The 12,530-nt window shown below is 41.9% G+C and overlaps 1 protein-coding gene across 1 annotated transcript; it reads left to right on the forward strand.

Annotated features, from left to right (window-relative positions):
• The first annotated feature begins 1,786 nt into the window (after positions 1-1,786).
• CUNH17orf98 (chromosome unknown C17orf98 homolog) lies at positions 1,787-11,710 on the forward strand. Its single transcript, XM_044418762.1, has 3 exons — positions 1,787-1,993; positions 8,423-8,522; positions 11,553-11,710. The coding sequence occupies exons 1-3, from the start codon at positions 1,787-1,789 to the stop codon at positions 11,708-11,710; spliced, it is 465 nt and encodes a 154-aa protein (XP_044274697.1).
• The last annotated feature ends 820 nt before the right edge of the window (positions 11,711-12,530 follow it).

Raw genomic sequence — 12,530 nt, forward strand, 5'->3', positions numbered from 1 at the left:
CCATGATGATAAGGACATCATTTTTGGGTGTTAATTCTAGAAGGTGTTGTAGGCCTTCATAGAACCGGTCAGCTTCAGCCTCTTCAGCACCAGTGGTTGGGGCATAGACTTGGACTACTGTGATGTTGAATGGTTTGCCTTGGATTCGAACTGAGATCTTTCTGTCGTTTTGGAGATTGTATCCCAGCACTGCTTTTCCTACTCTTTTATTGACTATGAAGGCTACTCCATTTCTTCTGAGGGATTCTTGCCCGCAGTAGTATACCTGATGGTCATCTGATTTAAATTCACCCATTCCTGTCCATTTTAGTTCACTGATTCCTAAGATGTCGATGTTCAGTCTTGTCATCTCTTGTTTGACCACATCCAGCTTGCCTGGATTCATGGAGCTTACATTCCAGGTTCCTATGAAGTATAGATCTTTGCAGCATCGGACTCTCCTTTCACCACCAGATACATCTACAACTAAGTATCCTTTCGGCTTTGACCCAGTCGCTTCATTCTTTCTGGCGCTACTAGTACTAGCCCTCCGCTCTTCCCCAGTAGTATATTGGACACCTTCCGACCTGAGGGGCTCATCTTCCGGCGTCATATCTTTTCGCCTTTTGGTACTGTCCATGGGGTTTTCATGGCAAAGATACTGGAGTGGGTTGCCATTTCGTTCTCTAGAGGATCACGTTTTGTCAGAGCTCTCTGCTATGACCTGTCTGTCTTGGGTGGTCCTGCACGGCATAGCTCATAGCTTCATTGAGCTATGCAAGCCCCTTCACCACAACAAGGCAGTGATCCATGAAGAAGCAATGTTATTAATGATATGTTTATCAAATGCCTTCCTTGCTTCTCTGATTGTCTGCTTACATCGTCTTTGTACAGTCTTGTGGTCCTTTCTGTTCTCATTTGGACAAGACTTCTATCTCTCGAAGGAAGTTTTTTCCTCCTCCCTAATAGGTTCCCTGACTCTACTCATTAACCAAGCTGGTGATTTCCTGGACTTTCTGCTGCCTTTTCTCACTTGTGGTATGCGTATTTTCTGTGCCTCTACCTGTAGTAATTTCAACTAATCCCCAAGCCATATGAAGCAAATTCATCTTCTTGGTACCCTTCTTCAGTTTCTGCTTGGCTAGTTTCCTTAATGCTGGGTCTCCTAACTAATTGTATATTAAATCTGATGCCAGATTGGTCACTTTCATCTAAGGGCTGAACAACATTTACATCCTGTACTATGTCATGATCAACTTGCAATGACTTTATTGCAAGTTCAGAATGTGATGTCTAGCCAACTTCTAGAGTGTGGTTTTTATATATGACATAGGTTTTAAAATCCTGTTGGTGCTATAATCAATAGGAAAGCGTGAAGAGATCAGGACTGAGGGAATAAATAGAGGAAGATAAAGGAGAAGACTTGAAACCATAAGAATATTATTTTGTCTAGAAGTTTTTTGGGAAAGAGTAGAGGAAAACATCTAGCTCTGCCCTTACTTGCTTTTGTAGTTTTATCACTGATAATGAGGATGGAAGAATAGAAGATTTTTTAGTCACAGTGGGATATTCTCCCCTCTACCCTGCAACGCACAAACACAAAATGAAATTCATCTACTTAATTCCAGGTGAATAAAGAGGGCTTCTACTATATGGTAGAACTGCTTTTCTTGGTTGTTAATGGAACAATGGTTGCTGATAGCATCATAGTGACTGTGTGGTAAGGCAATAAAGAGAGTTGCTAGGGTGGCAGTGGGAAAGGGAGGTTGGTTCAGTAGGTGACATTTTTCTCTTGTCTCTACCAAACATGACTTGTGTTACAAGAGGATGCCTGCAGAGACAGAAGGAATTTATCCTTGATGGTGTGGCAGTGGACACCATCGCTGGAAGTTATACCAACATCTTGCCCAAACTGTGGTCTGCATTGCCTCCTTATAACGCTCAGCTGGACATCCACGCTGCCAGCTACTTTTCATCCCCAGTGGTCAAGTCAGTGTTGAAAAAGACAGGCCAGGTAATCACGTCTGGAGACTGAGATGGAAATTGTACAGCAGCTAATCACAGGAACTCAAGTGGTTTGTGCTCCTAAAAGATGATAGCCTATCAAATCTTGTCCTCAGTTTGCAGTCCATGAACTGCCTGAGGCTCACGTAATTTTTTCAATGGGGCCTAATTCTTCCTCACATCATTGCTGCACATTCCTTGGCTACATTACTGTCACTCCCTCAATTCTAGCTGCCTTGCTAGGGAAACAATTCTTCTGTGAGGCTGATAGCTCCTGAATAGCAAGTCCATGATGGGGTGTGATAGCAGGTGTAGAGTGAGCTGATGTATCTTCCAATTTACTTTTATAAAAGGATGCACAGCAGAGTGTGTGCTGACTAGGCAAGTGCATGAAGTACTTAGTTACAGAGGTTCCTGTCTTAGGAATTTGGCTAGCAAAGTCTGTTGGTCCTGATTCAGTTCTGTTTAATTTCTTGTCTAGGGTGTTCAGGAGGCATTAAAATAGCTTTCTGCTAGCAAAAGAAAAATATGTTTTAAAGAAATTCTTCTACATCTTGATTTTATTTACTTTTCTAACCTATCACATAGTGTCCAGCTGGAATCCAATTCATGCAGAACATATGAAAAGACAAAGTAATTATGTGGGAAAATATAATTAACACCAAATTATGCTAATCCACAAAGTCTAGCACAAGTACATCCTTTCAAAATACCTTTTCACATGGCACATGGATGCTCAGAAAGGGTGTGTACCAGAGTGTTACATGGGTTAGACTCATGTTGGCAATTAATTAATTACCACATTAATGCACAAATTCCAGGATGGCACTTGATTGTGAGCACATTTTTCTTTCAGTATTTCAGTATTCTTTCTTTTCTTGGAATGTTTTGGTTTCCACTGCTTGATGTCATAGCTGTGTCTATGACCTCACGGTACATACCACCCATTACTTCAATTCAATTATCAAAGAACATATTTGGAAATGGGAAAAACTAGAAAGAAAGAAAGAAAGAAAGAATTAGAAAGAACCCCTCTCTCCCGTATTTCTACCTTGAATGTAACTGAACCTGTTTAAGAAAAAAAAAATGTGTCACCTTAAAATTAACAAATGTATGGCATACGGCACAGTACACAATTCATCATAGGCATATATGATTGGAGGGGGGATGGATAGGAGTGAAATCAAAGAATAAAACAATGCATAGAACAGTCAGTTTTAGAGATCTGTAGTAAATATATTTATAGTGACAATTATCAATGGTGGTTATTTTGCCTTTAAGTAATGTTCATTGCCTGTCCTGCATTTTATTTTTCTCTGATCTCCCCCTTCTCCATTCTCATTTTTCTCTGCTGTCAAGTTGTCTCTGACTTATGGCAATCCTATGAATGAACACTATCCAAAACACACTGTCCTTCACTGCCCTGCTTGGCTCTTGTAAATTCAAGGCTACAGGCTTCCTTTATGGAGTCAGTTTGGCCTTCCTCTTCATTTGCCTTCAACTTTCTCAAACATGTTTGTCTTTTCCAATGAATCTTGCCTTCTCATGATGTACCAAAGTATGATAGTTTCAGTTTTGTCATGTTCACCTCCAGGGAAAGTTCTGGATTGATTTGGCTTGATTTGACCTAGGACCTACTTGTTCGTCTTTCTGCTGGTCCAAGGTATTCACAAAGCTCTCCACCAGCTCCATGTTTCAAACACATAATTTTTTTCCTGTCAGCCTTCATATCTGTCCAGTTTCCATATCTATACATAGTGATTGGAAATACAATACTGTAGGTCATCAGTGAAAAGCCCTAACACTTGATAATCTTTTCTAGTTCCTTCACTGTTTCCTTTCCCAGCTTCAGTCTTATAATTTATTGCCTGCAGTCCCTGTTTGAATCGATGATTGATGTAAGGTATGCAAAATCTTTCATAATTTCAATTTCTTCTTAAAGCTGTAAAGTCATTTTTGTTTTCAAGATATTCAGCTGCAGTTCAGCTTTTGCAGTTTTTTCTTAAACTTTCATCAGGAGTCGTTTCAAGTCATTGCTGCTTTCTGCCAGTAATGTGGTATCATCTATGTATCTTATTTATGTGTCTTCTGCCAATTTTCAATTCTTTCTCTGATTGTAATCCAGCTTTCCTTATGCTATGTTCTGTATAAAGATTGCACAGATAGGGAATAAAATTCACCTTTGCTTGATGCTTTTACCTATAGGAAACCATTCTATTTCTCCATATTCTGCCATAACAGTAGCTTCTTGTCCACAGTACAGAACAATCAAGTGCTGAGGTGCACACATTTATTTCAGGACCTTCCATAGCTTCTTCTGACCCACATAGTCAATGACTTTGTTGCAGAATATGAAGCATCAGCTGATTTTCTTCTGAAAATCTTTGGTGCACCCGAGAAGCCAACATATATTTGCAAATATGATCTCGAGTGCCCCTTCCTTTTCAGAATCCAACTGGAACATCAGGCTTTTCTTGCTCCATATGGGGTAAAATTCTTTGTTGCAGCACCTTGATCATAACTTTGCTTGCACAAGAAATTAGTGCAATGGTCTTGCAGTTGTTGTACTCTTTTTGCATCTCCTTTCTTGGAATATATATTGAATGTTTTCAGGCTGTTGGGCATTCTTTTGTTTTCCATATGTGTTGGTATATTCTTGTTAGGGTTTGCTACAGCTTGGAATATTACTATTGATACCCTATCTATTCCAGGTACTTTGTTCATTCAAAATGTGCTTTCTAATATTGTAGTAATTCCTCACAAGATTCCTCTTTGAAAGACTCTGTCATCCTTTCATATCTCCTGTACTGTTCTGTATATTTTTCCACCTTCTCTTTATTTTCCTCTGGTCAGACATTGTGTTCCTCTCTTTGCCTTTCAGCATTGCTAATCTAGGCTTGAATTTCCCTTTGATTTCTTGGATCTTCTGGAAAAGGTCTCTTGTTTTTACTTTTGTTGTTTTTCCCTGTTTCTTTGCACTGTCATTAGTTATTTTAGACTCTATGTGATGATTGCTAAAACATCGCACTCAGGATTCTGACCTTATTTCTGTTATCTTTTGCTTTTGCCTCTTGTCCGTCCTTAGCAATAGTGTTTCTTTTATCACCCATCTAGGGTATTTTAAATTTTTGCTACAGCAATCATCTTTTTTACATTCTTCCTTAATAATGCCTCTGGTTTCAGTCCACAGTTCTTTTGATTTGCAGTTGAGTTGAGTGATATAAATCTATTATTTCTGTAGCCTTAAATTCTTCAGGAATGTTATTGTATTTTGGTACTCTGCTTCTGTTAGTGCTCTTTTTCAGCTTTATTCTGAATCCTGATATTAAGAATATTCTGTATAGTAAGAATATACAAGTAGTCCCCAGGTTAAGAATAAGTTCCATTCCAGAGAACATCCTTAAGTCAGATTTGTATGTAAGTTGGATCATATGTGTAAGCCAAATGTTTGTTCTAGTATATGTATATATTGTACCTTTCCATGAATATAAAACACTTAGGAAACACTTCCATATTCACTAAAACATCTTAAACACAACACCACATTGTAATAATGATAATAATACAGTAATAATAAGGTAATTATCAGTGCTGGAGAGAGAGAGAAAGAGAATCTGTATGAGTGTGTAGGTATACAGTATTGAAAAACTGTCATAACTTGCCTTTTATACCTGGCTTAATCTTTGAGCTTCATTGTCTTTAATTTTAATGTAAACCCAGTAGAAAACAACATGGCTCTTTAAAAGTGACTTAACAGTCTCAATATCTTCTGAAGTTCTCTGATAATGGGTTGCTAGGGCAATATAGTCCAGTGCCTGCTTATTACATTCAAAACACTTTAATCCATGGTGAATTAATCTCAATGGGTCTGTGTACAGGGACAGAGCTGCCTGAATGCTTATTCATTAGTCAATTAAATTTCAATTTGTTGAGCTTCCAGTTCCAGTTCCTTATGGAGCACAAGACTTATGTGGAAAAGGGGCCAAATATGTTGTGTAAGATGTTGAACAGCTCATTGGAGAAGGCGAAAACATGTGCTAAGGAAATGAGTTTCCATGACTATCTCTAGGGAACTACGTGGTCACTGAGAGATACATCACCAAATAAATTATGTAGTTCATAGCCATAACTATCTCTAGGGAACTATGCGACCACTGATGATGCATCTCCAAATGTGTTGTGTAGTTTCCTAGAGACCCTCACAGCTTTTGCGAGAGATATTCATGTAGGCTTTATGGAAGTCTGTGTGTTTGCAAGTACAGGTTGTTTGTAACCCAGAAGTTTGTAACCCAGGGACTACATGTACAACTTTGATAGCTCTTCCGGTTAAATAGTATATTTGATTTCTGCATGGCCATCTGTGATGTCCATCTGTACTGTCATCTGATCAGTTGCCTAACATACCTGCTTGTGATAAACAGATTGCTGGCTTCACAGAATTCCATGAGTCATTCCCCTGCTTCGTTTCTGGCCCCTTGACCAAATCCTCCCACAACAGTTTATTCTACTTTGTTTCCTACTTTTTGCCTTCCAGTCACCTATGATTATCAGCATGTCTTGTTTTGGCATGCTATTACTTTCCTCTTCAACACTTGCATAAATGTTTTCATAGAATCACAGTAGAGTAGGAAGGGACCTATATGGTCATTGAGTCCAACCCCCCTCCCCCGCTCCGTTCAATGCAAGACTCCAAGTATAAGCATCTCTGAGAATTGTCTGTCTAACTGCCTCTTCATTGCCTCCAATGTGGGAGAGCCCACAACTTCCCTAAGCAATTGGCTCCAGCCTGTTACTGTTCTAAAAGTCAGGAAGTTTTTCTGATCTCCAGGTGGAATCTGGTTTCATGTAACTTCAACCCATAACTCCATGCACTGCATGACTGAGAAGAGATTCCCCCACCTGCCCATGTGACCACTTTTCCAGTACTGGAAGAATGCTATCATAGCTCTCTCAATCTTTTCTTCTCCAGGCTAAACATGCCCAGTTTTTTCAGTCTTTCCTCACAGGGCTTTGTTTTCAGATCCTGATCATCCTTATCACTCTCCTATGAACCCCTCCAGCTTATCTACAGCCTTCTTGAAGTGTGGTGCCCAGAACTAGGCACAGTATCAAGTTGGGGCCTAAGTAGTGCCAAATAGATGGGAAGTAGCACCTCACATTATTTGGAAGCAATTAATGCAGACCAAAATAGCATCCCCCCCCTTTTTTACAACCACATCATGTTGTGTTATTCACCTTGTGATCGACAATGCTCATAGTATTGTCCCCATTTTGCAATTGTATATTTGGTTCCTTTTTCCTAGATAGAGAATTTGGCATTTGTCCCTATTGAATTTCATTCTGTTGGTATCAGCTGAGTGCTCCAGCCCAATAAAGATCACCTTGCATCTTCTTTCTGTCTTCCATGTTATTAGCTATCCCCTCCAATTTTGTGCAATCTGCAAATTTGATCTGCACTCTCTGTATCTCCCCATCCAAGTCAATGATAAAAATGTAGAACACTGTTCACAAGACTCAGTCCTACAGCACCCCTCTCATTACCTCTCCGCAGTCTAAGAAAGTGCCATTGAGAAGCACTCTCTGAGTCCAGTGCTGTAGTCAGCTATGGATTCACCTGATATTTGTTCCATCTAGGCCATTTTTAGCTAGCTTGTTGATCAGAATGTCCTGGAGCACTTTATCAAAAGCTTTGCTGAAGTCAAAATGTGTTACGCCCACAGCATTTCCACAATCCACAAGGGAGGCTACCTAATAAAAAAATGAGAACAGATTAGTTTGGCAAGACTTGTTCTTGATAAATCCATTCTGACTTCCAGTAATTACTCCATTGTCTTCAAGGTGCTTACAGACTGCCCGACTTACTATCTGTTCCAGAATTTTCCCAGAGATTGATGTTAGACTAAGTGGTATGCTAATTCCAGGAATCTTCCTTTTGACCTTTCTGAAGATAGAGACATTAGTTCTCCTCCATTCATCTGGCACATCTTCCATCTTCTGCTGACACTTCCAGACCTTGCTGGCTCCCAGGGTCTGCCCGAAGAGCTGGAGACAGCAGTCTTGAGATAAGGCCTCCCTCCTCTGCCATCTCTACGTCTGTAGGTCTCTCTTCTCAGGCTTCACCATCCATGCCAAGAACAACTGCCCCTTTCTTTCTCAACACTATGTCACACACACACACACACACACACACGCACGCCTGCCTATGTAGGATAACATCATGCAATGATGAGGCAGACTATAATTAATTTGTTTGTATTTAGGATACTGCAAGAGTTTTTGTTGTATTTGCTACAAGAAACTGAAATGGCTACCACTCTGAAAACTAAAAATTTTTTACTAAGGGGAAGGTAAGAACTGTGCTTTCTATAGTACTCTCACTCTGATGCTAAAATGTTAAGCTGAATTAACTAGCTTTGTTTTTTCCTCCTCCTCCTCACAGACGCGTGGAGGAACCTCTCGGGATGGCTGGATAGTGGACTATTTCCATATCTATGGGCCAGGACAAAGATACTTGAACAGGAGAAACTGGGCAGGAGCTGGTATGCATAATGCTCTAGTGAGCCTTTTTTTTTATGTTTAGGTCATTTTTTCCCTTGGAACAATTGCCCCACAATCCCTTAGAGCAGTGGCAGGCATCCTTGGAGGGTCTGAGGCTCAGTTCCTAGTGAGGGGACATGGATGAGCAGGCCGGTTTACACCTCCCTAGCTGGCTGCAATTGTGCTGTTTACACAAAGGTAGACATAACCCCCCCCTCCCAAATGCTTAAATTAGGTATGTGTGAAGAATCTGATTTTCACATCCCCCCCACCTCAATTCTGCTTTGTTGGCCCTACTCTGCCATCAACTTGCCATGGTGCAAGTCAAGCCAATGCATAGACTTCCATTTCTAAGATTGACCTCAATTTGCAGATATTTTAAAAATAGTAATGAAGTTTGTACAGATAAGCACCCTGGAACCACATGACTCTAGCTCAATTTGTGCTCTATCACCTTTGTGCAGAATTGCAATTTGTACAAGTTGACTGATTTTGCCCAAGTCATGCTCGGGTCCCATGGTTTGGGGGTGATTATTTGTACAAATGTCATTACCATGTGTGTGTGCACAAATCACTGCTCATCTTAGAGATTAAAGTCTGTGCAAAAGAACCCAGCTCATCCTGCTCCTGATCATCCATTTGGAAGCAGGTAGAAATTCCATCAAACTCAAACAAGCCAATTGTCCTGTTTCAGTACATTGCTAGCTAAGATCAGTGACACATTGCCTGTGTGATTTAGCCCTCAGGAGCAAAGTTATGGCTGTGTGGCTAAGGAAGGCGTGAGGGAAACATGAGCAGACAAAGGCCTCCTCCAGTTTAGGCTGCCCCTCCACTCCACCCTGCCTGTGGGGAAAGGAGGCAGGAAGAACACAGGAGCGGACAAAGGAAATATTTTCATTGAAATGCAGTTGGGGTATTGTGTTGTTTACCCCTCTTAAGCCAAAAAGGCTCCCAGAATGGCTGACCTATCAGTGCTTTTTTTGTAAAAAAAAAAAAAAAAAGTGCCAGAACTCACGTCACTGGCATTAAGTGTGCGACCACACACACAGCGGAGCATCCCAAGCCGAGAGAGCAGCTCACTATCAGACAGCAGACGCAACAGCAGCCCGCAGGCACTATGTTAATGATGTTTGCTGCTGAGCTGCTATGATTCAGAATCACTTCGTAAAATCCATTGGAAAAAAAGGTGCCGGAATGCCGTTCTGGTGCATTCCATGACAAAAAAAGCCCTGCCTGTCATCAATTACATAAAACAGCTGTTGCCCTCAGACCTAGTCTGTAAAGCTGTGATATGTGAGAAAAAAGCAACTTGTCTCCCTTGGTGCCCTCTCCTGGAAGCGCCACTGGTGATGACAGCTGAGCGAGGTGGAGGCTTCGTGACCAAGGCCATCTGCAGGCTGGCTGAAGGGTCTCACTCTCTTCCTCACCTCGCCCCACAGCCTGCTGGAGTGATGGCTGACAAGGACAGCTGAGGAGGGAGCCCTGGATGGGGGGCCTTTCCGCAAGGCCTGCTCCAGCTCGACCATCCACCCTTCCACAGGGCCAAAGGACATCAGCTGCCCTGTTGGAGAGAAGGAGTGAGGGCAACTGAAGCAGCAAAAGGGAATATCCTTCCCGGGAGATGAGGGAGGGAACAGGGCTATCCCACCTGCCCCAGTAGTTTCCTCTTGTCTCCCCATCCCCTTTTCCTGGTGTGGTGTGTCTGTCCAGACTTTAAGCAAGGACTGACTTTTTTGCTGATTGATGGTCAGCTTCTCAAGGAGGTTTTTGTGCTGAGAAGCAGGATAAATATAAATAACTAAAAAAATAAAGCCTGGCTTACTAATAAACAGGGACTGCAGGTGGCGCAGTGGTTTAAACCGCTGTGCTGCTGTGCTGGTTGATCGAAAGGTTGCCAGTTTGAATCTGCACAACAGGGTGAGTTCCCGTTGCTCTGTCCCAGCTCCTGCCAACCTTGCAGTTCGAAAGCATGCAAATGCAAGTAGATAAAAAGGTACCACTTTGGTGGGAAGGTAAACAGCGTTCTGTGCACTTAGGTGTTTAGTCATGCCAGCCTCATGACCACGGAGACTGACTGCAGACAAACACTGGCTCCCTCGGCTAGGAAATGGAGATGAGCACCGCCCCCTGGAGTCAGGCATGACTGGACGTAATGTCAAGGGGAAACCTTTACCTTTACTAATAAACAAGTAGGAGGTAAATAAGAGGCTTGGGTCAACTTCAAGTTTTGTTGAAGTAGAAGAAATCTTTGGCAGAAAAAACCTTCCTTCCCCCCAAAACCAGCCTCACAAAGGCTGAGCATGCTCAGTAGCCACACGTTGCTTGAGGGTGGAAGAAAAATGGGTTAAGAGGACAGAATGGAATATCCTAAAAGAAGTAATCTGGATGGCTGGTGTGTATCAGGAAAACAGGTAGTGTGCTATGAGAAATAAAGAAATCATCTTTGAGCCCCAGGCATCCAACCACAGAGGAGACAACTCACTCCATATTCATAGAAGTCAATGCTCTTGTCTTTTAATGTTTTCTTTACAGTGCTGAGTTGCAAAGATTTGTTCAGTGCCCTAAATTGATTTGTTTCTAATTAGTATGTTTGCTACATGGAATATGTAGTATGATATATGGCAGTTGTCTCACTTTAGATCAGCCTTCCTCAATCTGGTGCCCTCCATATTGTGTCAGGACTACAACTTCCATCATGCTCAGTCATCATGGTCAGATTTAGTGCAACACACCTGAAGGTTGTGAGGTTGGGGATGACTGCTCTAGATGCTGCCCAATTTCAGATGAAACAGGAAAAGCATGTGCAGTAGACCGTCTGCTTGCTTTTACTTGGTTGGCACGTTCTATAAAATTTCTTTAAGCTACGACCTCTGCTTAGAGGTGTCCAGTAAGCAATTTATCTGCTCCAAACACAATTACTACAATTTTTTTCTCTTTCCAGTTCTAGGAAACAAGAGATTCCTGACATGACTTTTGTGCATTTCTGACTTTTTATGTAATCTGGATAGTAACCAGAATTTCTTTCTGTACAGGCCATTCGCCACAGCAAGTGGCTGGTCATCATGTGTACTTGATGGATGCAAAGCCTGTACAAGGGTACAATGGTCGATATGGTTATCGTCGTAACACACCTGATCTCCGTACACACTCTTCTTGCTTCAGTGAAGTCACATGGCTTCCTCTCCACTGAAGAATAACAAATTATACCCTCCCTGCTTTTCTCTTACTAGAATCCTTTTGGATCCATTGTTATTGTTCTTCTTGTTGTTGTTCTTGTTGTTGTTGATTTTCCAAAGTAATAAAACACTGTTAATTTTCTTATATAAACAGGTTGTTGCTGATGAGGAGAAGATTAATAGGGTTATGGTGACAAGGCAGACCAGTTGCTTGTTGAGCCAACATCTAAGCATATCCACCCACACCTCTCCCCACCCTGCCCTTACTGTAGATCTGCTCATGTAGATCTCCTTGTTCCTGATACCTGTACACCTACAGGATCCTCTGCCAAAAGAGGCACGCTGGAGCATTCTGGAGGGAGGGCTGAGGGTGGTGGGGAGAAGATAAAGAAAAGAGAACACCCCAGTTAGTCCCTGGTAGCCCCTTCTGGCCCCTGGAGACACATCTAACTTCACTGCATCCATCTCCACTTCTGCGACAGTCTGCAGATTCTGGTGTGGCGCTGGACAAGGGGAGGCCTATGCACTATTGTGCTAAGTATGTGCCAGAGAAAGGCTCTAGTAAGGTTCCGTTCTGGTGCATTCCCACGTTGTGGCCAAACTGACTTTCTGATTGGTCAGTGCTGCTGGTTATAAGCTCAGTGAACCTCCTTGTCTATCCCTCTGCTGACTGTCAAAATACTTTCTCCTTCTCACTCCCCAGAGATGAGTCACTGGCCATAGCATGTCCCAGCCCCCACTTCCCCACCCCAGTCAGTGAAGACAATCTGAAAATAAATTGAATTAGATCAGGGTGGAAGGAATCCTTCTCTGCTTACCCTTAGTAACCACAGC

This window comes from Varanus komodoensis, unplaced genomic scaffold (assembly GCF_004798865.1).
Source record: "Varanus komodoensis strain SLA01 unplaced genomic scaffold, ASM479886v1 scaffold92, whole genome shotgun sequence".
Lineage (NCBI taxonomy): Eukaryota > Metazoa > Chordata > Lepidosauria > Squamata > Varanidae > Varanus > Varanus komodoensis.

Coding starts and splice junctions, on each gene's coding strand:
- CUNH17orf98 (XM_044418762.1), top strand. CDS start 1,787: ATGACTTGTGTTACAAGAGGATGCCTGCAGAGACAGAAGGAATTTATC. Junction 1,994..8,422: donor TGTTGAAAAAGACAGGCCAG/GTAATCACGTCT, acceptor TCCTCCTCACAG/ACGCGTGGAGGAACCTCTCG. Junction 8,523..11,552: donor GAGAAACTGGGCAGGAGCTG/GTATGCATAATG, acceptor CTTTCTGTACAG/GCCATTCGCCACAGCAAGTG.